We start from the raw sequence: 26,143 nt of genomic DNA, 5'->3' as shown, positions 1-26,143 counted from the left end.
GAGAGAAAGAAACGATATTCACTCACGGGCAGTTATGTTGCATTGTCACAATATAAGTCCAAACATGGAATCAAAATTTAATGCGATATTTTGACGAAAAGTTAATTCCAAATATTGTTTTTACTGAAGTGTTACAGTAAAAGTTTTAAAAGTATTTGCGTGTTAATTTCAAAGCCAAACAGAACGAAAACGTTTAACTCAACGAATACCTCTAACGCAACATGAACCATTAATTTTATTCAATTAATTACGTTTTACTATTTTTAACTATGGTTAATTAATTGCTGTAATTTAAAATAGTTCTATTATACATATGTAACAGTTCCCATGAAAATAACAATAGCTATAAATTGTACATTTATACCCATACTCTTGGGGGGGGGGGGGGTTTGGCGAGCGAAGCAAGCAGAGGGCAGAGCCTCCTAGTATTAAAAAAAGATAAGAAGATGCCAAACAGAGCATAATGTGGTACAATTCAATAAAAGGCTTCCATTACCACATGTGATGAATCAAATACTACTGCACCATACTGATTCAGATCCACAGTGTTTCTCAAGATAATAATCTTAAATTTGTTTGGAATCATTTATATCACTGTGGCAAACAAAATTATACCGATGGCTATCCAGTCATCCCTCACCATATTGCGGTTCACCTATTGCGGCTTCACTGTATCGCGGGTTTTTAAAATACAAGTGATCACCCGCCTATCGCGGAAGTTACGTTCCAGACCCATCAGCAATAGGTGAAAATCTGCGATATAGAAAGACCATATAAATAAACATTTTTATAGTTTAAGCCTTAAAATACCCATTCCACATGCTTTAAACACATGTAAACTTATAAAACAAACTTTGTTAACACATATGATATGTTGATGTCGGGCTAAGGATATGAGTAAACATCTCACTATTATAAAACATTTTTAACCTTCACGCAAGACAAGGCTGTGAGACAGGAAAATAGGTGCTGTACAGGATTTTAAATTATTGACACGCAGAGCGACAAGCAGCACAAAGTCCACTTCTCCTTAGCGTGCATTCAGCTCCCCACCACCTTGACAATGCAAAGTAGCAGGAGCGTACTGCACCTCCGGGGAGGGGGGTTTGAGCGAACATGCGTTCAGCCCTCACACACCTCTACTCCTCCTCCTCCTTCAGAACGCGCAGAGCGACAAGCAGGCATTTTGGCAGAAGCAGCACCAAAGTCCATTTCTGCTCAGCGTGAGTTCAGCTGCCCAACTTCACAAAGCGAGTGGCAGACACATCGACGTCTGATCGCTGCGCATAGTGTTGCTCTGCGGTGTTTAAGAATGTAGAAAGTGTTTAAGAGCATAGGAAGTGTTTATAAGAGTGTGGAAAAGGTTAATAAGAGAGTGAGAAAGGCTTATAAGAGTGTGGGAAGGGTTTATAAAGCCTTAAAATATATATAAATAATAAAATATAGGTCGCTACTTCGCAGATTTTCACCTATCGCGGGGGGCTCTGGAACGTAACCCCCTGCGATAGGTGAGGGATGTATTAGTTGTACTTACCAGTAATTGTTACAGTGTCAGCCGAAAGTGGATGTTGACTGAGACTACTAGTCTCAGAGTCGATGTGTAACGTAGTAAGGCTGGCTAGTTCTTGTTCTTCAGCTGTTGGTTGCCGGTTTTGGGATCCTTCCATTTCCACATTTGCAACTGTGGCTGCATCAACACCAAAGCTGAAATCTATAAAAATGAAAAGGAATATGGAGAGACACACAAGAAGTCCACTTGCACAAAAGTGATCCACAACAAAAATTAAAAAGCTTCAATTGTTCGTAAAAAATCTATTTTCTAATGAAATATGCTCTCACTTTCAAATTTGCAGCTATCATATTGAAACGCATTAAAAGAATCTGAATGACTGTCAGAGCTGACAAGATCACTACTGCCTGCACTGGCTGGAGATGTCCATTCTGAAGGCACACCAGGGTCATCAACAGGTCGCATGGAATTCTGTCGATTCAAGAGGTCTGGAAGATCTTTTGGAATCTCTAAACTCCCTGGGCTGCTTCCTCTCCTTGCAACAACCTGTTAAAATATACAGATTTTCTTTTTATTGAGCAATCAAAAAAAATATACAGATTTTCTTTTTATTGAGCAATCAAAATTACATACAGTAAAATCAAAAATAAATTATAACTGATTTTATTATTAACCAATAAACACAATCACGAAAAAAAATGCATGAATTGTACATGTCTTATACATATTATTTCTAAACACACACAGAAACATATTAAAATTAAATTAAGTAAATTAAGGTTTCTAGTCTTTTGTGTTTGCCAGCATATTCCTTAATAGCAAAGTTCAATAACTCATTCAGCCTGTTCATAAACATTTTCAAGTGTCTGCCCCACATCTACTCTTACATAAATTATTAAAGTATCTTACAATCTTCTGCATCATGACGTGCTTCCTGCTTAATACAGAATAACTTCAATGAAAGCTGCCCATTTAACCAAATACATAGTTCTAGTTTGCTGTCCACTTGATGTTTCCAAAACACTGTCTGCAAAGTGTTGCTTTCACTTTCACTGCGTAGGCCGTTTTTAATTTTAGGTATCAATCATCTTTTACATGAAGAAATATCTAACTTGTGTGTAAAACTTTTGTTTGGCTATGTGTTCTTGTTGACAGAATAAGGGGGTCCATCCCAGTCATTCCTGAACTGAAGATGGCATTCTATTGATAAATGTTAATTAGAATCTCCCTACAACTGTACTCTACTAAGGGTGCTGTATATCCCATTAGCCTTTTAAACATGCGCGTGCAGCTGAAAACACATTAACTAGCTCTTACACCCCATCCATCCATTATCCAACCTGCTATATCCTAACACAGGGTCACGGGGGTCAATATATAAATATACCAAACAGTTTCTACCTGCTCGTTGAGTGCCAGCATTCTTCTCTGACTTGCTCCTGGTATTTCTGTAAATTCTTTTTTTTAAACTAGTGATTTGTTATGTATATACTGTAAACCCAACAGTGATCAAAAAGCATTTATTGTCTTACAGGAGCTATAGAGCTGCTTTCTCTTCAGTCATTTTTTTCTTGATTCCTTTCCGTTGAGAAAATCTATTCTATTTGATACTACTTTTAATTTTTGGCACTAACGTAGCATGTACTGCATAAAGTACACTTTTAAATATTTTTGCTCCACAACAATCACTACAATTTGAAGACTGTTCTAATATATTTTATTAAGTTTTTTTGTACTTGCTTAAAATTTTCTTTAATTAAAAACTACATTTCATACATTTACTTTTCCACAACACTGTAAGGCTTAACATCTTAACGACAGCATCCTAATAATTGTATGAATACTAATTCCGGTGCTTAACTGATTATTGTGCTTTCTCAACTCATACTTGAGTAAGTAAAGTTGCTTTTTTCCTACTGCTTTAATATAATTATAGTTAATATATATTTGTTGGGATACACAAAAAATACTCCCATTGTTATTCTGTCATTTTAGCTCATTTCTATTAAATCCAAATAACTACACTAAAATTGAACTCATCTACCTGCAGAAGAAAATATAAGCCAAAATATTGATTATCAAGTGGAGGCCATTTACTAATACCTGCAAGCAAGGGGCAGTTGTATTTCTCAATACCACTTGCAAAGTATATTACAAGGCAAATCATTTTTATATCTAGATTTTGGACTGACTCACCTCAAGCCACATCACCTCTTACACACTACTGATGGGACAAAATAGCTATACATATATATTTTATTTCATTCATACAAGTCTAAAGGCTGGAAACCCCTCCTATAGAGAGGGGTAAAGTATATAAAGTGGAAACTTTGCCAAACTATTTTGTTAATTACTGGCACTGCCAATATAACATCCTCACACCCCACTTAATGCAATTCAAGGTGACAGCAGATACAATCCTAGAGATATCAGGAGTATCATAGGAACAACTCAGGATACAAAAAAATTTATCGCAGGGCCAAAAAAAAATACAGTTCTCGGTCAGAGTAGTAACATCCCCTTAACATACAGTGGTGTGAAAAACTATTTGCCCCCTTCCTGATTTCTTATTCTTTTGCATGTTTGTCACACAAAATGTTTCTGATCATCAAACACATTTAACCATTAGTCAAATATAACACAAGTAAACACAAAATGCAGTTTTTAAATGATGGTTTTTATTATTTAGGGGAGAAAAAAAATCCAAACCTACATGGCCCTGTGTGAAAAAGTAATTGCCCCCTTGTTAAAAAAATAACCTAACTGTGGTGTATCACACCTGAGTTCAATTTCCGTAGCCACCCCCAGGCCTGATTACTGCCACACCTGTTTCAATCAAGAAATCACTTAAATAGGAGCTGCCTGACACAGAGAAGTAGACCAAAAGCACCTCAAAAGCTAGACATCATGCCAAGATCCAAAGAAATTCAGGAACAAAATGAGAACAGAAGTAATTGAGATCTATCAGTGTGGTAAAGGTTATAAAGCCATTTCTAAAGCTTTGGGACTCCAGCGAACCACAGTGAGAGCCATTATCCACAAATGGCAAAAACATGGAACAGTGGTTAACCTTCCCAGGAGTGGCCGGACGACCAAAATTACCCCAAGAGCGCAGAGACGACTCATCCGAGAGGTCAAAAAAGACCCCAGGACAACGTCTAAAGAACTGCAGGCCTCACTTGCCTCAATTAAGGTCAGTGTTCACGACTCCACCATAAGAAAGAGACTGGGCAAAAACGGCCTGCATGGCAGATGTCCAAGACGCAAACCACTGTTAAGCAAAAAGAACATTAGGGCTCATCTCAATTTTGCTAAGAAACATCTCAATGATTGCCAAGACTTTTGGGAAAATACCTTGTGGACTGATGAGACAAAAGTTGAACTTTTTGGAAGGCAAATGTCCCGTTACATCTGGCGTAAAAGGAACACAGCATTTCAGAAAAAGAACATCATACCAACAGTAAAATATGGTGGTGGTAGTGTGATGGTCTGGGGTTGTTTTGCTGCTTCAGGACCTGGAAGGCTTGCTGTGATAGATTGAACCATGAATTCTACTGTCTACCAAAAAATCCTGAAGGAGAATGTCCGGCCATCTGTTCGTCAACTCAAGCTGAAGCGATCTTGGGTGCTGCAACAGGACAATGACCCAAAACACACCAGCAAATCCACCTCTGAATGGCTGAAGAAAAACAAAATGAAGACTTTGGAGTGGCCTAGTCAAAGTCCTGACCTGAATCCAATTGAGATGCTATGGCATGACCTTAAAAAGGCGGTTCATGCTAGAAAACCCTCAAATAAAGCTGAATTACAACAATTTTGCAAAGATGAGTGGGCCAAAATTCCTCCAGAGTGCTGTAAAAGACTCATTGCAAGTTATCGCAAACGCTTGATTGCAGTTATTGCTGCTAAGGGTGGCCCAACCAGTTATTAGGTTCAGGGGGCAATTACTTTTTCACACAGGGCCATGTAGGTTTGGATTTTTTTTTTCTCCCTAAATAATAAAAACCACCATTTACAAACTGCATTTTGTGTTTACTTGTGTTATATTTGACTAATGGTTAAATGTGTTTGATGATCAGAAACATTTTGTGTGACAAACATGCAAAAGAATAAGAAATCAGGAAGGGGGCAAATAGTTTTTCACACCACTGTATAAAAATTCAACTTTCTGATGAAATGCATTTCCAGTGTGCATTTATTGACCACAGAATTTCACTTATGTGACAAAAATGGTATCAACATGTGCTGTACTGAATGTCACATTCAAGTCAGGATCACTTACATTTGTGTTCTTGCTGCGTAATCGCTCTGCTATAAACTCATCCATCAGGTCACTAATGTTGGGATTGCTGTTGCCAACATCAGTGGAAACTGTACGACTCTTTTGATTCAAATCCTCTTTACTGGCTACAGTTAAATAAAGAAATATTATTAGTCTAAAATTTTGAGATTACTGAAGATGAAACTGTAAACATCACGTTTAATGATGTATAACATAATAGCTAATGTTTTCCTGATATTTAAGTCAGATTTCCCTTGCTTTATTAAAAAAAGAACTTTCTAAAAATGTTTATATTATCAAGGTTTCTTGCTCTAAAACTACTGTAATTATGTGGCTCTGTGTTAATGCATTAATCATAAAGTGGCTTAAGACATAACAAAGGGAAGAAATAATAATTATAAAATAATTTGTTGGCTTACTATGACTAAAAGCTGAAACATATAAAAGAAGGTATTTTGGATTAAATCTAGAACACTATATTGTACATAGCAGCTTTTAAAAGTTTTACTTCTGCTCATTCCTAAATGGAAAAGCATTTTTGACAGCCATTAAAAAGTACTAATTTTGCAGACCTCTAGTGAATGTCAGTGTAAAGAGACAAAAATGTCAGGAAAACAACATTTATATTTAGTAATCATTACATCAAACATTTTAGCAGCAACACATGTGTTTGAGATAAAGGCCACAATCATTTGTTGCTAGTAAGCAATGCAGGAGATACTCACAAAAGCATGCAGCCACAGAAAATTCACCAATTCATTTTGTTTTAGTTATTAAGCATTAGTAAAGGTGTAACCGTGCCACAGCAGCATATTTTGTGAAAAAACAAAATATTTTGTTAGAATTCATTTTTCAGTATGTTTGTTATCCACAGGTTCAAGTTGACATTTTAAACAGCTGTGAGAAATGATTTACTCCACCCAGAAAAAAAAGACCAACATATTTCGACACCCAAAGCTATTTCCACCCTTTTTTCCTTTTTCTATAACAAACATAAATTTCTGGTGTTATATCTACTCTGAACTTAGAAGATGTTGTTTATTTGCATAAATGAAACTGTCTTTTTAAACAAGCTGCATGGTGGTGATCATTTCAGGAAAGACGTGTTGTATAGCCTAGCAGCTACGAAATGCACTCAAAATAACAAACTGGAGGCTTAATTCCTACATCTGCTTTAATGTGGCACTATTCTGAGTTCCAACACTAACCACATCACTGCATTCAACAAAAGTGCCTTACACTACATCAGTCGTTTGGTGTTGGGCTATTTTTATTCATTTTAAATAACTATACAATATGTAAATATTGACTGATTAAGCAAATTATACATTTTTAGTTATCTCTGATAAAAGAAGTAACACTTCCTTCATAAGTCAAAGGACTGGAACACTAAACTGTAAGCTTTCACATTCAAGAGGCTCAAAATAAACAAACTGTACAAAAATATTGATAAATGTTCATGACAAATTTAACAGACAAATACTGCCCTCTGGTGGATACAAAAAAAATTAATTGCAGCTATTATAATAAAACCTACTTTTTAATAATGTGAGCTATTATAACTAGAAAACAGGCTATACTGAATAGCACTCTTATTTATTATAATTTGTAAGTTTTATAGAAAATACTAAAGTTAACATTTAGAACATTCAGTCTAAATGAAAATATTACATCTGTGTGAATGCCTATACTTTTATGTAAAAAAAAAAAAATTGTAAATGGCTTTGCACATATTTTGGGACTTAAAAGTAATCACTAAGTAATATCTAATGTTGTGCAATTAACAAAAACATACACAAATTAAATTTACTATTTTAACGGACAATCAACTTAAAAGAATAATTTTAATATGAAAAACTTACAAAAACATAATTTAAAATGTAATTGTTTCTAAAATATCAAATGCCATTTTATGCCTTCACTGAATACAATGGAAATATGTGTAAAAGAAAGCTGAAAAATAGTAATTTGTAATCTGTAGACAGATGCTACCCTTTGGAAACATAATTAGGAAAGATAACTTTAATTAGTAAATTTAAACTTGTAACAGTTATTTCTTCTCATAAGAAAAAAAAAAAAAATTGTTTCCCCCTCAATGTGAGGGTATACTCGGTTTACAGAATGAAATATCTTAAGTATTAAGAGACTATACAGTCCAGCTCATAACCATTGTTTTAGTTGTTAAAACAGATTTTTTATTATTTATTTTTTTCCAGGATGCTAGGGTGGAGGCAGGCTGGGAGGGAGATGTGAGCTGATCAAAAGGGCACATGCAGCATCCAAAAGAGAAGAAAAGCAGAGATTAAATCCCAAAGAGCTAAGGGATCTTCCTAGGGTTTTTTTTTTTTGGGGGGGGGGGGGGGGGGAGGGCTTGGCTTTGATTGCACTACAAATGAAAAGATAAAATAAGTAAGCTTTTTCATTTGCATTCAGCACAAAAGAAAAAACAAACATAACAAAAACAGGCACTTTGTCTTCGATTTGTGCTTAGTGCACTGTTTAGTGCTCACCTGGTGCTCTCCTTCCAAAATAGCCCAATACATGACTGTACAGATCCCTCAGTGGCGCCTCTGCTGGCACTTTGTTCTGCCGCTGTGGGGAAACATTTGCCTTTGGCTTGGAGAGAGCATGTACGACAGATTTATAGACACCCCCCAGGGAGCTGTGCTGCTGTAGCCCAGGTTCGTGCACTTTTGTGGACCTCATAAGGCTATTTATTGAATCATCTTTTTCTAACTGACTCCCTAACAGGATTCCCCCAGCTACATCTTTTTCTCTTTCACAAAGTGATGGTACAGGACTAACAGGCTTAGACAGACTGGATCTGGTGGTTTCATGTACTGGCATACTACATCCACTACTTGCACCACTAAAGCCACCTAGCCTCTTTAGTCGTGCTTTCCATGGTGCTTCTTTGGGTTCTAGAGGATTATGAAATTGAACAGATTCAGTTGAAGGTCTAAAACTTACATGGACACCAGCATGTCTTTTCTTGCCCACAACACGAATTAATCTAGGTTTGGGAGCTGCGGTGGAAGATGTGTGCTTAGAAAGAGCATTTGTGCTTAGTGGTTTAGGTGACTCAAAAGCTATAAATGAACTGTGCTCTTGTTTTTGCGCATGCATTGCTTGTATTTTCTCTGACTGATATTTGCCAATTTCTGATCTACTCTTTTCCAACTCTGCTACAAAAACTTCTTCAGTAGCTACTTGTCTACATAATATTTTATTTTTATTTCCATCATTTAGACCACCTTCTACTGCTTCTCCGGCTGCTCCGTGGATAAGCAGCTCCTTATGTTGTTCATTAGACCACGTTAATTGGTCATCCTTATCTGATGAATTTACATATTGACAAAAATTAGGAAATATTAGGCCTGCATCTTTGTCCACTGGGTAAGGAGGCATGCCATGAACAATTTCTTCATTACTCATTTTATCCAATTTTGGCATTATTATCTGATCAAGATTATTTGATGCCTCGTCCAAACTAAGAGGCATTTCTTTCAGTTTAAGCTCAACCCTATCAATCCCATCTCCTTTCTCCTTTAAATATTCTCTCAGAGATGACAGCAAGTCTTCTTCCCCTATAAAATCTTCCGAGTAACTTAGCTGAGAATCTGGTTGAATTTGCTCTGATGGCCCTATAAGTTGACAAAGGTGGTCATAGATGCTATCCCCAACTTCCAAAGAGGACTCTCTACTGTTCGGGTTACTCTCCGTAGACATAAACCACTGGGGGAACTCACAAGATCTTTGTGAGCTGGAAATGCCATGGGATGTCCCGTCAAGTACAGGAAGAGCACCTTTAACCCGTTCTGCAATGAATGGCTCCATGATGTCAGAGGTACTGCTACTCCGAGGCAATGGCTGTTCCTCTCCAATTGTTGCAAACACCTCAGAAGGAGGCATCTCTTCACTCTGAGAAAAGTGCCTCATTCGTGGAGCACGGGGTATTACCTGAGGATCCTCAATATCTGATCAAAGACAAAAGAACAAATAAATTCATAAGAAACTAGCAAAACAGTCCACAAAAACATTTACAAGCTGCATGCAACTTTGTAACTTCACAAAACCATTTCAAAAAGGATATACACGTTCCTATAAGAGGCTGTTTAGTATTCATTCATTGACAATAGGTTCCCTTCCTTTTGTAACACTGAAAGAAAATCTCATCATTAGAAAAGCAGGTTTTACATCCCAATTTTTTTCCCCCTTTCTAATCGTAATCATTAATATTTTCCCCTTAAAGATCACTATTTTAGTATGCAACAACTAGTTTACAGCTCTACAACTTAATGCTAAATGGCATCTGGTTGTAAAAGACTTTAAAACATTATAGGGTTAGGCGTAAATATTCTACTTAAATAAGAAAGAGGTGTATAAGAATGTATTCTGACATGTTTATAAGAGACGACAGCCGAGTATGTAGACTTCTCTTGGAGAAAAGTCAGAAATTTTACACTCTAGCCAACTATAGCTGGCAAATACAATAGCTAGAACTCAGAACAGATGCTCTCTTTATTCCTTAGTACAGCTTTACAATGTTGCATTTATATTATGTTATCTTTAATTTTGCATTTATTTTATGTTATCTTTAAAATATAATTCACTGAAGACAGTTTAAAGTTTTCCTTTAAAAGTGAAGAGCTCTGAATTCTAGTTTCATTTTTCATATTTAAACCAGATGTGCATTATTGACTCTTGAAAGAACCAAATACAGGTTCATTATAAATGACTACATGGCTGAAATAAGGCACTAGTTTGACTAACATATTTCTCATCAACAACAGAAAAAAAATAATGTGATTTAATGTGATCACCAAGCAGACAGGCTTGGGACCTAACTGTCACTGTCTGTAACTGAAGTTAAACTTCCTAATTAGTACACTGGCAACACAAATTGCTCCATAATGATGGTCAACCCAGGCACGCTGCAGGATTCTCTGTAGAGCACGTACTCCACTTCTTGTTCACTTTTGACTGTTTGGTCAGACACAATGCTAGCTTCATGATTAAATATATCACCAGTATTTCAAGACCTGATTACTGACAATAATGAGACCACTTAGGGAGAAGAGACTTGCATTCTGACACAGTGTTTCCAGAAAAACAATCTCTATCTTAATGTCATTAATATCAAGGAACTGGTCACAGACCTAAAAAAGGAGGAGGCAGATTTGAATCTGCATCAATGGGGATACAGTGATCCCTCGCTATATCGCGCTTCGCGGCTTCACTCCATCGCGGATTTTATATGTAAGCATATTTAAATATATATCGCGGATTTTTCGCTGCTTCGCGGGTTTCTGCGGACAATAGGTCTTTTAATTTCTGGTACATGCTTCCTCAGTTGGTTTGCCCAGTTGATTTCATACAAGGGACGCTATTGGCAGATGGCTGAGAAGCTATCCAGCTTACTCTCTCTCTCTCTCTCTCTCTCTCTCTTGCGCTGACGTAGGGGGGTGTGAGCAGGGGGGCTGTGTGCAGCTGCTTCCTGAAGGACATGCTGCACGGAGCTTCGCATACTTAAAAGCTCAAAGGGCACGTATTGATTTTTTTTATCTGTCTCTCGCTATCTCTCTCTATCTCTCTCTCTCTGTCTTCCTGCTCCTGACAGAGGGGGTGTGAGCTGCCGCCTTCAACAGCTTTGTACCGGCGGTGCTTCGCATACTTAAAAGCCGTATTGATTTTTTTTTTGACTGCTTGCTTTGCACTCCTTTGAAAAGGAAGATATGTTTGCATTCTTTTAATTGTGAGACAGAACTGTCATCTCTGTCTTGTCATGGAGCACAGTTTAAACTTTTGAAAAAGAGACAAATGTTTGTTTGCAGTGTTTGAATAACGTTCCTGTCTCTCTACAACCTCCTGTGTTTCTGCGCAAATCTGTGACCGAAGCATGACATTCTAAAAATAACCATATAAACATATGGTTTCTACTTCGCGGATTTTCCTATTTCGCGGGTGGCTCTGGAACGCAACCCCCGCGATGGAGGAGGGATTACTGTACTATAGAGAGTGTCAGCAGCTTTGAATCACTTTGAGTCACTATCATCATCAACATGAACTTGATGCATCACATCTCAGCTATACTCAGGAAAGTTAAACAATGTGCTAACTGAGACAGGCCTGGTCACCTCGGTCAACACAAACTAACCAGCTTCTAGAAATGCACTGTACTGTCTATCCTCACTGGCTGTATTATATCATAGAACAGCACCAGCTAAGCTCAGGAATGCAAAGTACAAAAAAAGGGTTGTGAAATCGCCTCTAAAGCTGCTTTTCTTTCTCCTCCATTCTAACATATGGTGCAGAATTATTACCACTACTTAATAGCCACTCACACTATCAACTGCATAATTGTTTTTTGAGTATGTCACTTAATATTGTATTAACGTACAATGTTAAATTCACTTTCTCTGTCATATTCATTTCCAGTTGTAAGTACTGCGCTACTAGCACTGGTCTATTGGGGACACACAAGAAAGAATTTTAGTGTACCGTGTACGAATGACAATAGAATTGAAGTTGACTTGAGAACGTTCTACAGGAAAATGTAATAGTAATGCTAATCATATTTAGAGGCACTAAGGTCTTTCTTGCATTATTAGGCACAATATTGAGCCTGATCATTTTTATTTATAATGTCCCTTTCATTGTACAGCATAACAGCTTAATTGGAGAAAAAGCCACAAATTATAGTAAGCAATAACTTTTAATACACTTTGCATTAATCATTAAATCAACTGTTTATGCGTTTTTGGGCACCACTTGTACATTTCCAGTGCTAGCTACACACTGCCAGATTCTATCAGTGTAAAGTTACCCCAGCATGGTGAAGTTGCTATTGATTTGTTAAATAAAACTAATGTTTCTACACATGGAACAAGCAGCTTTATCACACAATGCAGTTATAATTATTTTTGCAAACTAGTAATTTTAATACAGTAATTTACAACAGGGTCATTGCCACAAAAACATGATTAATGCACTTAAAGAGACAAGTGCTTTTTAAAATACATCTCTCTATTACAAAACAAAATTCTGAGACGAGACGAGACTATTTCCAAGAGATTTTTTCAAGTCCCGCAAGACGAGACTTCTGTCATGAGATTTTTTTTCAAGTCACGCCCTCCTCTCAACCATATTTAACCACGCACACAGTCCGCTCACCTCTCATTCTTGTGAATGCTTTTGACAGACACAGTTCCTGCTCTCTCAGCTCTTATAAATTTTTATGTTTTCCTCACTTTGAGATCCCAAATAAAGAAGACTTATTATGTCCAAATCTTATTGAAGAATTTCATCCTGAAGGGTTATCAACCGAAGAAATGAGTACACGTGCAATCCCAGCACTGAGAAACGATGAACTCAAAAACGAATTAACGTGAAAATTGTTGATTGGTTACACTGCAAATTGTATTAATTGCGTATCAATAGACTATGCTAAAACAGTTGATGACTGTGCAGAAGTTGAAAACATAAACTTACATTATCCCTTAGAATACCGTGTTTCCCCGCAAATAAGACCTACCCCGAAAATAAGCCCTAGCATGATTTTTCAAAATAAGCCCTAGTTACGATCCCGCGCAGGCGACTTTGGATGAGCGATAAACGCCTACCGCTATCATATGTACACAGATGAACAGGAAATAATACCGGTATTTTGACCCTTAGAAGAAGATGAGTGCAAAAAGAAAGAGCTATTCTGTCGAGTACAAGAAAGGAATTGTGGAGGAGTCCCAGGGCAAAAATCTTACTGCTTTCTGCAAAAAGAAGAAGTTGGATATCCGAAGGCACTACGAACAGGCTACATGGACAAGAGGTGTTCATTTAAGGAAAGCTCTATTGCTAGACATGAGAGACTGGGGCCAATTGTTCTAAAGGAAATGGAGTCGCAAGAAATGCATAATGGAATTCGGGGTTTGGAGAGTTATGATGATGTTCCAGAAGATAATGACATGACTGTATTTGAATAAATGTAGATTTCTGTTCCAGAATACCAGGGGGTTCACTCGTCCAACCCCTGCGGCGCGCTGCGCGATAGCCACTTCACATCTCTGCCGCTTGCGTTGTGATGGGCGGGCTGAACGCATCCTAAGGAGACGCGGTCGAATCATCCATTGTCTTACTGCTGTCGTGCTGCATGTCGATCATTTAAAAGCCTGTGCAGCAGCTGTCCTTTTGTCTCACTGCCTTGTCTTACGGGTCGTTAAAGTATCTCCGCGAAAATCACGTATCGACTCCTTCCAAGCCTTCCAAGATTTTTTTTTTTTATAATACAGAGAAATGTAGATTCATGGAAAAACAAGACATCCCCTGAAAATAAGCCCTAGCGCATCTTTTGGAGGAAAAATGAATATAAGACCCTGTCTTATTTTCAGGGAAACACGGTATCTACAACCGTTAACACCATCCGGTCTTTCACAACACGAATTATTGTTGAAAGAAGGATGTAATCAAGAAAGGTAATGTAATACAACTTCTGCGGATAGCATTAGACACCAAAGGAGATCTTGATATGCCATTCGTATTAAAACGTTAACAGTTTCCCATTACAATAGTTTTTGCAAAGAAAATTAACAAATCACAGAGACAAACATTCGACAAAGTCTATTTATTAGAGAGAAAGAAACGAAATTCACTCACGGGCAGTTATATGTTGCGTTGTCACGATGAAAGTCCAAATACAGAATCAAAATTCAATGCGATATTGACTAAAATTTTATTCAAAAAATTGTTTTTACTGAAATTTTACAGTAAAAGTGTAGGTTTAAAAAGTATTTGCGTGTTAGTATCAAAGCCAAACAGAACAAAATCATATATCACAATGACTCTCTCTAACGCAACATGAAACATAATTTACTTTCAAATTATTACGCTTTACTATTTTTTAATATGGTTAATTACTCGCTGTAATATCTATCTATCTAATGTAAAATAGTTCTATCATGCATATGTAACAATTCCCATGAAAATAATCCATTAAAATTGTACATTCGCATCACCATCTGTGAGTGGCAGAAACGCAAAATGGCTAGCGAGTAGCACCGGCCCGGGGGTTGGCGAGCAAAGCGAGCAGGGGGCAAAACCCCCTAGTATTAAACATTTTAGAGGATATAAACTCAGCAAACTATAAATTCAAACTATGATTTTCTTCTGTTTTAGTCAGTATTATTTTTCATTATACTACCAAAGCTCAATATTATAATTTTTATGAGAAGTTTGAGGCAGCTTCACTATGTGCCTAATCAAACGATCCAATAAATATCCTACGCTAGGGTAATTTCTGTTGTGGTTTCCTGCAGATTTTCTTTGCAGCCAGTCTTTTAATTTGAAGGCTTAAATCACACACTGTGAAAGAGATTGTTAAATTGGTCTTCTTTATTTTTTCATGGAGCAAGACACTGCAGTGTTTGCATTTCAAGGAAAAACAGTAAACTTTACTACTCTTCAATGTGAAATTTATGTGTAGCTTGCAAGACTGAACAAATGTAGATTACATTATAACAAAGAGAAATTTTTTTTTTTTTTTAAAAAGTTTTCACATGGTATGCTTAATTTAATTAGTTTTTTGAGATAGTTTATCATAACAGCTACATTTTGTTAGTTTATCATAACAGCTACATTTTGAGAGCAACAAATTGAAAATATATTGTTTTTCTATTCCAGTTTCTAAAAGAGAATTTATAGTGGGAAGGACAAGAAATATCACTACATATTTAACTAACCTCTTTTAAGACAAGGTTTGCACATTGTTTCTAAATGAATGTTTGACCAACCCAACCAATTCTGTTTGTAGAGTTTAACTTCACTCTGACAATGTGTATCTCAAGGGTGGCACTGCAGCACAGTGGGTCAGCTGTGCTGCCTCATGAATCCAGCACCCTGAATACAAATCCTACACTGAGCTGAAGTCTATGTATTATGCAAGTTTTCACCCAGGTCTGTGTGGGTTTTACTCAGGGTGCTTTACTTTTCTACCCATATCCCTAAAGATGAGTATGTCAGGCTACCTCTCATTTCCAAACTGGCCCAGTGTGAGTTTGAAAGTGAGTGTGTGTGTGTGTGTGTGTGTGTGTGTGTGTGTGCCCTGCAATGGCCTGGTGATTACTCTAAGGATAGTACTGCATTGGGCCCAACGATGCTGGCATAGACTTTTTATGCATTTGCATAAAATGTGAAATGCCCCTACCATTATTGCTATTCCTGTATGTAGACATGGAACTACTTGGCTCCCAATGGACAATACTGTTGAAATTTGGAACACTTACTGTTCAAGGAAATTCGTCACAAAAGTTTAGTTTTCATTGAGTTATCTCAAATACAGTGTCCTGTAGAACTTTTTTAAAATATAAAATCTCCCCTTGAAAACCACTGGTGAATTTGTAAACTCATCTATCTTAAAACAGAGAAATATTCTATGTGGTTTCAAGCAGGGATTAGTTTCTTGTTGCAAATCTACCCTGAGAGAGGTCACTTCAGCCTATATATTTTCTATACTATTATATTTTACTTATCTGGCACCTACTTCTGTACAGCAACTCATTTCTCCTGCTTCTTAAGGTATGTTAACTGTTTATCGCTTATATACATTTCTCTTCTGGTTCGTCCTGCTTCCATTTCAAAACCGGTCCCGCCCACACGCAGCCGACACAATTCCTATTTGTCCTCTTCCATGTCATGCACTATACTGGCCTGCTGAGCATAATACATCCAACAAGTACTCAAAGTGCTGCTAAAACGGTAAAGTAGCTTTACCACCTTTGCGGCAGTCACCTGTGTCTTTACAAAAGCTTCTTACACAGTAAACATCAGAAGCTAAAAATTATCGTGAACACATTCGAGAATACAACTCTTCTCTACAGTTTGCTTCAATGGGTGCACAGATAACTCAACCTCCTGGCCACGGACCATACTGTTAAAATAAATTTGCCAGTGTATCACCAAATCTCTTCATTATACACTAACACTTCTACCTCTCCAGGATATGGACAGTTTTTGACACAGCGCAAGCTACTTAAGTACGATTACAAAATAAAGCAAACTCTGTATGCAGCGAAAATTTACTTCACCAGCTAGATTCCATGCTCAGAACCATCAACCCCTTCGCTAAATCATACAAACACATGCATGAAATCACTCAGTCCAAACCAACAGCATCTGTACGAATGGTTGTCAAGGAAAACCTTAGGCAGGATTTACGACGAAACAATGCCATTACATGTCACACCGATGTTACGGCGATTTTTGTCAGAGAAGAAGGCAAACAGCCGGCTGAAAGGGACATTTGCATCTATCCCATAAGGCTTACTCAATGCCAATTTTGCGCGTATAGATTAGCAATGAGGAATACATTTAGTATTTTGCACTCCAGCTGAAAACTATTCCAACAGTACGCCGTAGATGCATATGTTAAAACAGAGGGCGCACGTCTCAACTATCTCATATTACATCAACAAGATTTGCGCGTGGAACAATACAAAGGACTTTCAGACGCACTGCAAGCAAACACTGAAAATAACAACATACGTGTAGGCAAAATGATCATATTACTGTCCACATTTCCAGGAAGTCCAAGATACATGCAACAAAACTATCAGGATAACATGGCCATAGTACGTAAATTCGGAAAGCCTGATTTATTTATCACTTTCACATGTAATCCTGCTTGGCCAGAAATTCTACATGCATACTGCGTCTTTCAAGAAGTATTTATTTCTTCTTGATTCCTGAATTCCTTTCTCACCGTCTTCCGTTCATATTCTTACACCGCCGTATGCTACAGCGGGCGTCGGCTAGTTTAAATATAAAGGTGCAAAGGAATTATGCAGTGTCGCTCTAACCAGAATTAATGCTTCTCCCTGTTTACAATATTTAAGTTACACTATATAAACTTCAAAAAGGCATTATCTGCACATTAAAATGATTCGTTATTTCTTGAACACCATAATTTTTCAGCAACATCTGATCTACATCATAGTTCTTAGCAGCCAAGAATTTTACGTCGAGACAAATTTTATCTGTTTCAATCATGTTCTGTTCATGAAATAGGAACTACAGTTAGTCAAAGACCCTCCACAACTGACAACTAAGACTAGGACATCAGTCAATGCCATTTTTTACATCAGTCCAATTGGAATCTGTTTTCTATAAAAGATACTGAGACACTGAAAGCTGATTTGGGGTGTGTTTTTAAAGTGCTATTAAAATGAGAGTATTAACTGCTTTCTATTATCACTGTTATTTTCAAATATGCCTCATTGTTAGAAAAATAAAACTGACTAAAAAAACGTAAAAGGCTCCAACTTTCAAGTCAGTTTACTAAGCCGTTGAACATGCATGAATGTTACACCACCCACACATTTTCTAACTTTTTACTATTGTTCTTTTCACTGCTTTGTTTTGCAAGTTGTGTTTAATGCTGCGTTATTATAATGTACATCAGCAATAACTTGGATTGTATTTGCACCAGCAGACGCACCAACAAATGTGTTTTACTGCACTGGTATGACATTAATTTAATTGAACAGATCTTAAATCATTTGGCATTTTATATCTGAAATGTACATTTTCACAAACATATACTTAAAACACATCTACAATAAATCTGAACTAGCTTTAACCTGTGTTTTCCCACATTTTAATTAAGTCATGCTAATCTAGTACAGCTGTTTAGTTATACATTTTCTGAAATTGTCTCCAGTGAAGGAGTTTAGTTGCTTACATTACATAATAGAGATAGGCAGTATAGTCTATACATGCTTTTATAAAAAAATAAATAAATAAATAACTTAAAATCTTCTTGCTGAGTACTATCTTAAATACTTCACAAAGAATGTGAAAGAAGATAACAAGTATTTTAACAATGCATGAAAGAAAGCATAAGGTAAAATTTGAGTTCTATAATAAATGTGTACTGCATTTTTAAAACAAGAATTGACCTCAAGCTAATATATTCAGAATTTTACCCTTGTTTTACACTCCTTGTTTTCTAAGCAAACAAACAAATCAAGGTAAAATTAAAACTGTATGCTGTATATTCCTATCATTTGTTAAATAAATGATACATCATCTCAGTACACTTTTTATGAGTTATTTCAAAGATCTGCACACCATGACAGTTATTTCTCTTTTAACAGCTGTGGGAGGGGTAAACATGCATCTATTTGCTAGAGATGCCAGTCAACAAATAAGTAAGAAATACAAATTATGAAGAAATATGATTGTTCGTGATTTATCATATGCTAAAATAAACCAGCTCAATCTATTACAAGATTATTACTCATTTACACAGAGAATGTTTTCCAATGCCTTAATCACATACTGTCTAACTGCTTAAGCCCTAATATGGAAAACAATGATGCTAGTGTTCTACATTGAAGCAGAAAGCAGCATGCCAACAAGGGGAAGTGCAGAAATAAGCAGATGTGGCACTACCTGACAGCTCATCGGCTAAGGGAGTGAGGACAGTATCAGGCAGGAGAGGGTGGATTGGATGGATCAAGACAGGAGCACTTTTAGCGCTGCGTATAAAGGCTGAAGACAGGACACTATCTCCAGTGGATCGACTTCTCAAGGCTTTGCATAAAAGAAAAAGATAGAAAAAGAAAGGAACAGAACAGTGATAGCAATGAAAAGCTGCAAGTACTGGAAGAACCAAATAGGAAATCAAAGCAAAGCATAAAAAGATGCACAGTTTAAATTACCAGCTTGCAAAAAAATATTGTAAGTTTCTAAAACTCATCTTTAGCATTATAAACACCTGTCTTACAAGATAAATTTGGGAATATTTTTAAAAGAGTGTCTAACATCCCAGTAATTTTTACAGATTTTATCAGTTTTCAAAGTGCAGTTCCAAATCCCCAAACATTAAAAATGAGAATAACGTTTTGTTTATATTAACTGTCAAGAATGTCAAACTTTGTATTTAGAATATAGTTAACTAGATGGTAGTTATCTTTTTTTATTTACAAAACCAAGACTATTTTTATACTAAACCATGTCCGAGAACATCTTCCATCATGTTGATTTTAATATTGGTCCCACCTATGGATGGTATTTTTAATAAATGAGCTTCATACATTTCTAATGGAAACAGGACATTCAACATACCAGTCTTCACTTACCTTTAAGAGCTTCTTACACTGAATTTATTATTCTGTATTACTCTCATGGCATGAAGGAGAATGTTACAGACGGCCCAGGGAAGAAGCTGTGCCCACTTTAAAATTTACTGATTGCACACATAAAGTTAGCATTTAACAAGAATTTAGACTCAGTTGTAAGATAATTAATTTAGTTGTATTCCCTGCATATTACAGTGTAAAGCTGGAAGGATGTGATCACACACAACTAATTGCTCTTTTACAAGGTAAAAGATGAACACATAACTTCCAAAACAGAAGGAAAATTAATCTGAATACAAACATGTAGTGTGTCTAAGTGACTAAGCAGATCAATTTAGGGGTGAAAATGACATTCTTTACTTATTTGGTCTGGTTTCAGTTACAAAACAATAAGCATGTGAATGCCTTCGGTTTTTAATGAAAGATGGACACAATATGAAGCTACTGTAACTATAAGAGTTGCAGTTACATTTGATAAATAGCACAACTTTAAAATACGTATATATGTACTATTCATGGTATATGACTTCCTGCAAGTGTGGATCTTGAAATGATGGCATGTCAAGGAAAGAGTATTGCACTGGACTATACAACTCATTATTTCCTGCCATGGGCTAGAAATTTGTATAGAGTGTGTCTAAAGCAATATGCTGTTACTCTAATGTCATGTTCTTTCAGATGGTTAAGTGTGAAAGCCCTACGTTTTATATATCGATGAAGAAACGTGTGGAAACATACTTAATTCCTGGAACAATCACATGTTCTATTTTCAGTTTGGTTTCATTTTACAGCATCTTTTTAGGCATTTTGAAGCTACTGAAATTTGACTACTCATTCCAGAATAAATTAAAATCTTTTTCAGATGTGTACACCATCCCATAAATACAACAAAACTTTTCAGGACTGTTATAACTCAATTCTTCCTTATTCACATTTATCACTGGGAAAATTCCAATGTTTGTATTAAAAGCACTGTCAGTAAGAAGTTAGCACACACTATCTTTTAAATTCACTCCATGATCACAGGTCAAAACTAGTTAATTCAACAGTTTAATCAGCAGGAAGATTATTAGCACAAATAAAAAATAAATGATAAATGATAAATACTTTTTTTGCGCTTTGGGGATGGCAGACAACGTTGCTGCATAATGAAAAAGGAGAGTGGAAGTCAGAATGAGAGGAGACTGAAGAGAAAGATGAAGGTTAACAAAGCAGGATTTATCTGACCAAAGGTGGGAAGCTCTACTAGACCATGTCATAAACCATTGTATAATCCTGAGTGAAGCTGGTCAAAGATTTCAACCAAGCATCAGTCCTTTCATGGCTGCATCTTACAGCAGAACAATTAGAAATTAAAACAATTTCTAAATACAAAGCAGTATGACAATATAAAAGTGTTCTTACCACTATTGTATGGTTTTGATATTTTACAGTAGAATAGTACTATAGAAGTACTGCATGCACTATGGACATGACAAGCCGTGTAAGTTGTAAAATACTGCACAAATTGTCACATTTTCTTAATTTTTACCTTTTTTCACAGTATATCTGAAATCAAAATTGAAAAATCATAAAAAAAATTGGTGGAAAGTTGAAATATGACAAAATGTTGGTGGAAAACGGAGCCCTTCTACTTCAGAGCAAAAGACAGCTTTGATACTGTGGATACTGCTTAGATGAATAATGAAATGGCTGCATGAGATTTAGAGTCAATTTCCTCTACATGATGGAGAAAATGGTAGACCAGAGTACTGTATATGCAATCATTTAGGAAAATACAGCTATTCTTTTATGCTACTCAAATATAGAACTTGTTTGATAGACCTCATCATTCCATATCTCTGCCTCTCCCTCCATATTCCCTTTTCTTAAGACTAATAAAAGATTTTCTTTTCTGCTTGTAGATGGAAGGTTTATTATTACAAACTACAGTACATGACTGGGGCTCCCTGCTGCAAGCCACGAAGGTGGTCTGTGGAGATATTTTACCTGCCAATCCAGGAGTTGTCATTCCATTGGATATTTCTCCCTCCGCTTAGCAAGTAGGAATATTTTAAAAAAAAAAAAGATGTTGATGAACTGATTTACTGTACTGTTGAATGCTTACTTGCATTACAACAAACCTGAGCTTTGTTTTTATATTTGGGCCTATAGTTTTAAGAAAACTAGGCATTAGCAAAGCATCAGTATTGTTCCATTTTAAAGTACAATTAAACTGAGGACAGTGTGTCATTTTAAAATGAATTTTGTCAAGTTTATAGCTTTTAAGTTTCACATAAAAAAGTTTCAATTGGAAGTTAATTGCTTTTAAAATTACATTAATCAATCATTTCTCTTATTGTACATTCAGAAAAGCCCTACAGTGTGACTTTTATATTTAGAAGATATTCAGAAATATTTGTATTTTGGCTATAGCTTTAAATGCTTGTTGCTTCCTATTAATTTCCATTTTTCCTTCGTAGGCTTGCTCCCTTAATTGCATCCTAAAAATGAAAATTAACAACAAACAGAGCAGACACCCACGCAAACAACACCGAATGCTGAAAAGGCTGTAAGTACTTCAGCTTCATACCCCCTAACGTGCCCATTAGTAAATAATGGATAAAATAACCAGAACACTTGATGAAAATAATGAGAATGATGAAAGTCTTAAAAATAAATAAATAAATAAATAAAATAAAAATAAAAAACAACAAATAAATTTGTATAAAAGCATGATCTAATACAAGTTTATTTTGTCATTTCTACATTGACCCCAAAACATAGAACATGAGAAATATACAGCTTGCTTTATTAGAGTAGGAGTCCAATTAAAAAAAAGAAGTTGATTTTAACAAAAAACCTCTAGCCTCATGTATCCCCAGAACTGAGTTTGAAAACAACCTCCCTAAGCAATTAACTTTTTTCTCAATTCACTAACTATAATATGTAAAGAAAGATTATGCACTTGAAAGATTTTAGTCATCTCTGAATAATTTTTTTTGTTCAAAAGATAAATATTTCAGAAGTGAACACATTATTAAGTAACTAACATTCTCTACTCATATTTGTTTCTGTTTTGCTTTCTACACTGTAGCGGATTAAAAGAAATTGCATTAAACTAGATAATGACATCATACCACCCATCAGATCAACAAAAGTCACGAAAGGCAGTTTCTCCTGAAACAACAAATATTGTGCATAAATTAAAGAAAATGAGCTACTTCGTGGCATGTTCAATGAGAAATTCTGAAAGGAAACAAACTTACCAACAGTTTTCTGCCTTACAATACTTCTTGCTTTCTCAGTCCCAGGAGATCCAGCAGTAGTAGCACTACGCTGTCTCATCAGGACTTGTCCAGGCTGGTCTCGACTCCAACCTTTGGAAAAGGACTTATCCACAGAAAGCTTCTGTGATTCATATCCACCACCTATACTTAGGACAAAGAATGCTCTATCAGGAATTAACATGAAAAACAAAATCTGAAAACTACAAAATAATAATAATAAAAAGAATTCTGTAAGCTTATTGCAATGGTAAAAGTCAGTGTCTGAAAAAATATTTAAACATGTGCTTGATTCACAAAATTAAGACTAAAGAGTCTAACCTTTTCCTTTGTGCTTCTTTAGTTTTTGTTCACTGAGTTTATCCAGAGGAAGATCTTGCAGATCTAGACTGTACAGATTCCTGGCCAGAACTTTGGTCAAGGTTTCCATAGTTAATGACCACTCAGTCACAAGTTCTTCCCAAGAAGTCAGTGATGACAACACACCAAGCAAATCATCCCACAACTCCCTGGAGATGTATACATTCAGATTCCCTTTGATCCAGGCGACTATAAGTGTCTTTGTGTCAAAAAAAGAAAATAATTACAGTGTTAAAGGATTGCTTAAAAGAAAGTTAAACTCATAAATACACATGGTATTTTCCCCATATAGAGACTGAATTCAATGCAAGATGAAAACAGCAACAAAATCAGTCACACAAACTGGAAAAGGGTAAATGTTTCAAATATTAGATGGTTAAGAAATAATGTTTGCTTTATATATTGTGTATTAAAACATGTTTATTTCCAACAAAATGCTTACCTGAAAAATTGCTCCAGCAAGCCTCCCAGAGAGAGTCATAGACTTTTTCCCTGGGGGCATCACTGATGGTGGTTTTTTCATCACACATTCAGTTACTCTAAGTAACACCAACAAAATCTGCTCCCTTACAGGAAAAAACAAGAGACACGGTTTAATACTTTAAAAGTAAAAAAGATACTCGTTGGTAATTTTGCTAATAAAAGTTTTAAATATAAGATTCTAAACAATAAAATGAATATGTATTTTCAAAATGTATGAGAACAAAATATAGGCCTGTAAAACGGTTTTAACTGTTTATTCATTTGATTAATAATTTAAGATAAGCAGTAGATCTTATGTTATTGTATATATTCTCACAATACGCTGTTTTATTATAATCACATTTTTACAACAAAAATGTAGTCAGGAGAGCAAGAGGAAACAGTGACTAAATTGCTGGTCTTTCATATAAAAAAAAAAAAAAAGTTCATGGGCACTGGTGGAATAATGGGCAGTAGGCTCTGAGGCTAGGGATCTGCACTGGCAATCGGAAGGTTTCCAGTTCGAATCCTGTAAATGCCAAAATGCCCTTGAGCAAGGCCGTTAACCTGTAATTGCTGAGCACTTTGAGTAGTGAGAAAAGCGCTATATAAATGCAAAGAATTATTTATTATTATTATTACGAAGAGGGTGAAACATGTGACAAGTTTACTGCATATCAAGTGTAGAGCTGAAAGATTTCTGAACTTTAATTGCTCCCTGTGAACTGTGAGTGCAACATTCCCTTTAACAAATTCATCCGTTTCATTATGTATACAAGGGAAGGTTAAATTAAATAAACAATGCCAGTTTCTTCCTGTTGTGCAGCGTTACAGCCAAACAGGGACGTTCTTCTTTCCCTACAAAGCGCCTATCCACCCTCACTCTCAGATATGTCAGCCTTTTCATGTACGAGGGGCTTAGACAGGCTCAAACACCTTCTAGACTCATTTAAAATACATGGCTTTAAATCATAAACTGAGCACATAGAAGTTTTAAGCATGGCTCAAGATCCTGGTTGCTCCTCACTTTGACAAATTCACATCTTTGCAGAACCTTTCTTAAGAAATAAAGATGCATTTTTCAAAAATACAATTGAAACTTTAAATGCATATTTGGAAAAATGTAGTCCAGTTCACTACAATGGGATTTTCTGGGATATTGTTAAATCTCACTTCATTTAGCTATATATAATAATAATAATAATAATAATAAATATAGTGCCTCATGGTTAAACGCAATTTAATTCAAAATACTTGATAATACATTCTGAAAAGATAACGCAATCAGACAGATCTGGGCCAGCTAAGATGTTATTCTCTAACTTCCTTCAGCACTGTCACAATTTTGACAGAACATGGTTTTAAAAGAGCAAATGCACAGTTCTTTCTAATCATGAATAAATGAATTGTGCATTCTAGCAGTCCCCAAATCAGTGTTGTCTTTGGTGTTGTCTATTTTTTGCCTTATCTGTGTGCTTATTTCGACTATGATGAACAGCCAAATGTGGCGGTAAGATGTTCACTTTTAAGGGAGGACATGCACAATGGACCGGCCAACTGCATAGGCAGAAAAGTCCAAGTTCCAAGCAGAAAGGCGATTTTCAAACTCAGAGGTCCAAGTTTTACCAATTAGGATAAAGGCCTGTTCTGCACCATCTATAGCTTGATTGTTTACTTGTGGCGAGACATGGTAGGAAAGGCAATCTTGGTGAAGTGAACTGCTTGCAGGCAGTGAAAGAGTTGGTAGGAATAAACGTGTGTTCTTTTTTTTTTAATCTACGCAGCGTCTTCATCTTATTATTATTGGACTGGTAACTGTTTGTGTTGTTTATGTTGTGTCATGCTCATCTTGTGTTTGTGTGCTGTACATGCGTGTAAGAGCTATTAGTTAGGTTATGATATAAGTATTGTGTTAGTTGTGTTAAAATGTTTGCCTATATATCAGTGTATAGTCAATGGAAGGTTCTATTATAAAACCTACAAGATAAACTGTAGATGGAATATTCTAATTATTTCTTGTCATTCTGACTAGAAGCAAGTTCTGAATGTACTTAAGTGAAGCAAGCTCAAGATTGCCTAGCGAAGTAACAAAACTTTATTGTAATGAAACCTCTTTTTTTGCCCTTTATTCTGC

At 36.0% G+C, this 26,143-nt stretch overlaps 1 protein-coding gene across 1 annotated transcript in view; it reads right to left on the bottom strand.

Annotated features, from left to right (window-relative positions):
• ralgapa1 (Ral GTPase activating protein catalytic subunit alpha 1) overlaps nt 1–26,143 on the bottom strand; it is a 243,709-nt gene that overhangs the window by 160,308 nt on the left and 57,258 nt on the right. Inside the window, 8 exon segments of the mRNA XM_028821562.2 lie at nt 1,535–1,711; nt 1,840–2,056; nt 5,793–5,917; nt 8,303–9,769; nt 19,233–19,373; nt 23,170–23,331; nt 23,509–23,746; nt 23,990–24,113. Coding sequence (XP_028677395.2) covers nt 1,535–1,711; nt 1,840–2,056; nt 5,793–5,917; nt 8,303–9,769; nt 19,233–19,373; nt 23,170–23,331; nt 23,509–23,746; nt 23,990–24,113 — 2,651 coding nt within the window.

This window comes from Erpetoichthys calabaricus, chromosome 16 (genome assembly GCF_900747795.2).
Source record: "Erpetoichthys calabaricus chromosome 16, fErpCal1.3, whole genome shotgun sequence".
Taxonomy (NCBI): Eukaryota; Metazoa; Chordata; class Cladistia; order Polypteriformes; family Polypteridae; genus Erpetoichthys; species Erpetoichthys calabaricus.
Note: the sequence above shows the minus strand (reverse complement) of the source record. Positions and strands in the feature narration are given on the sequence as shown.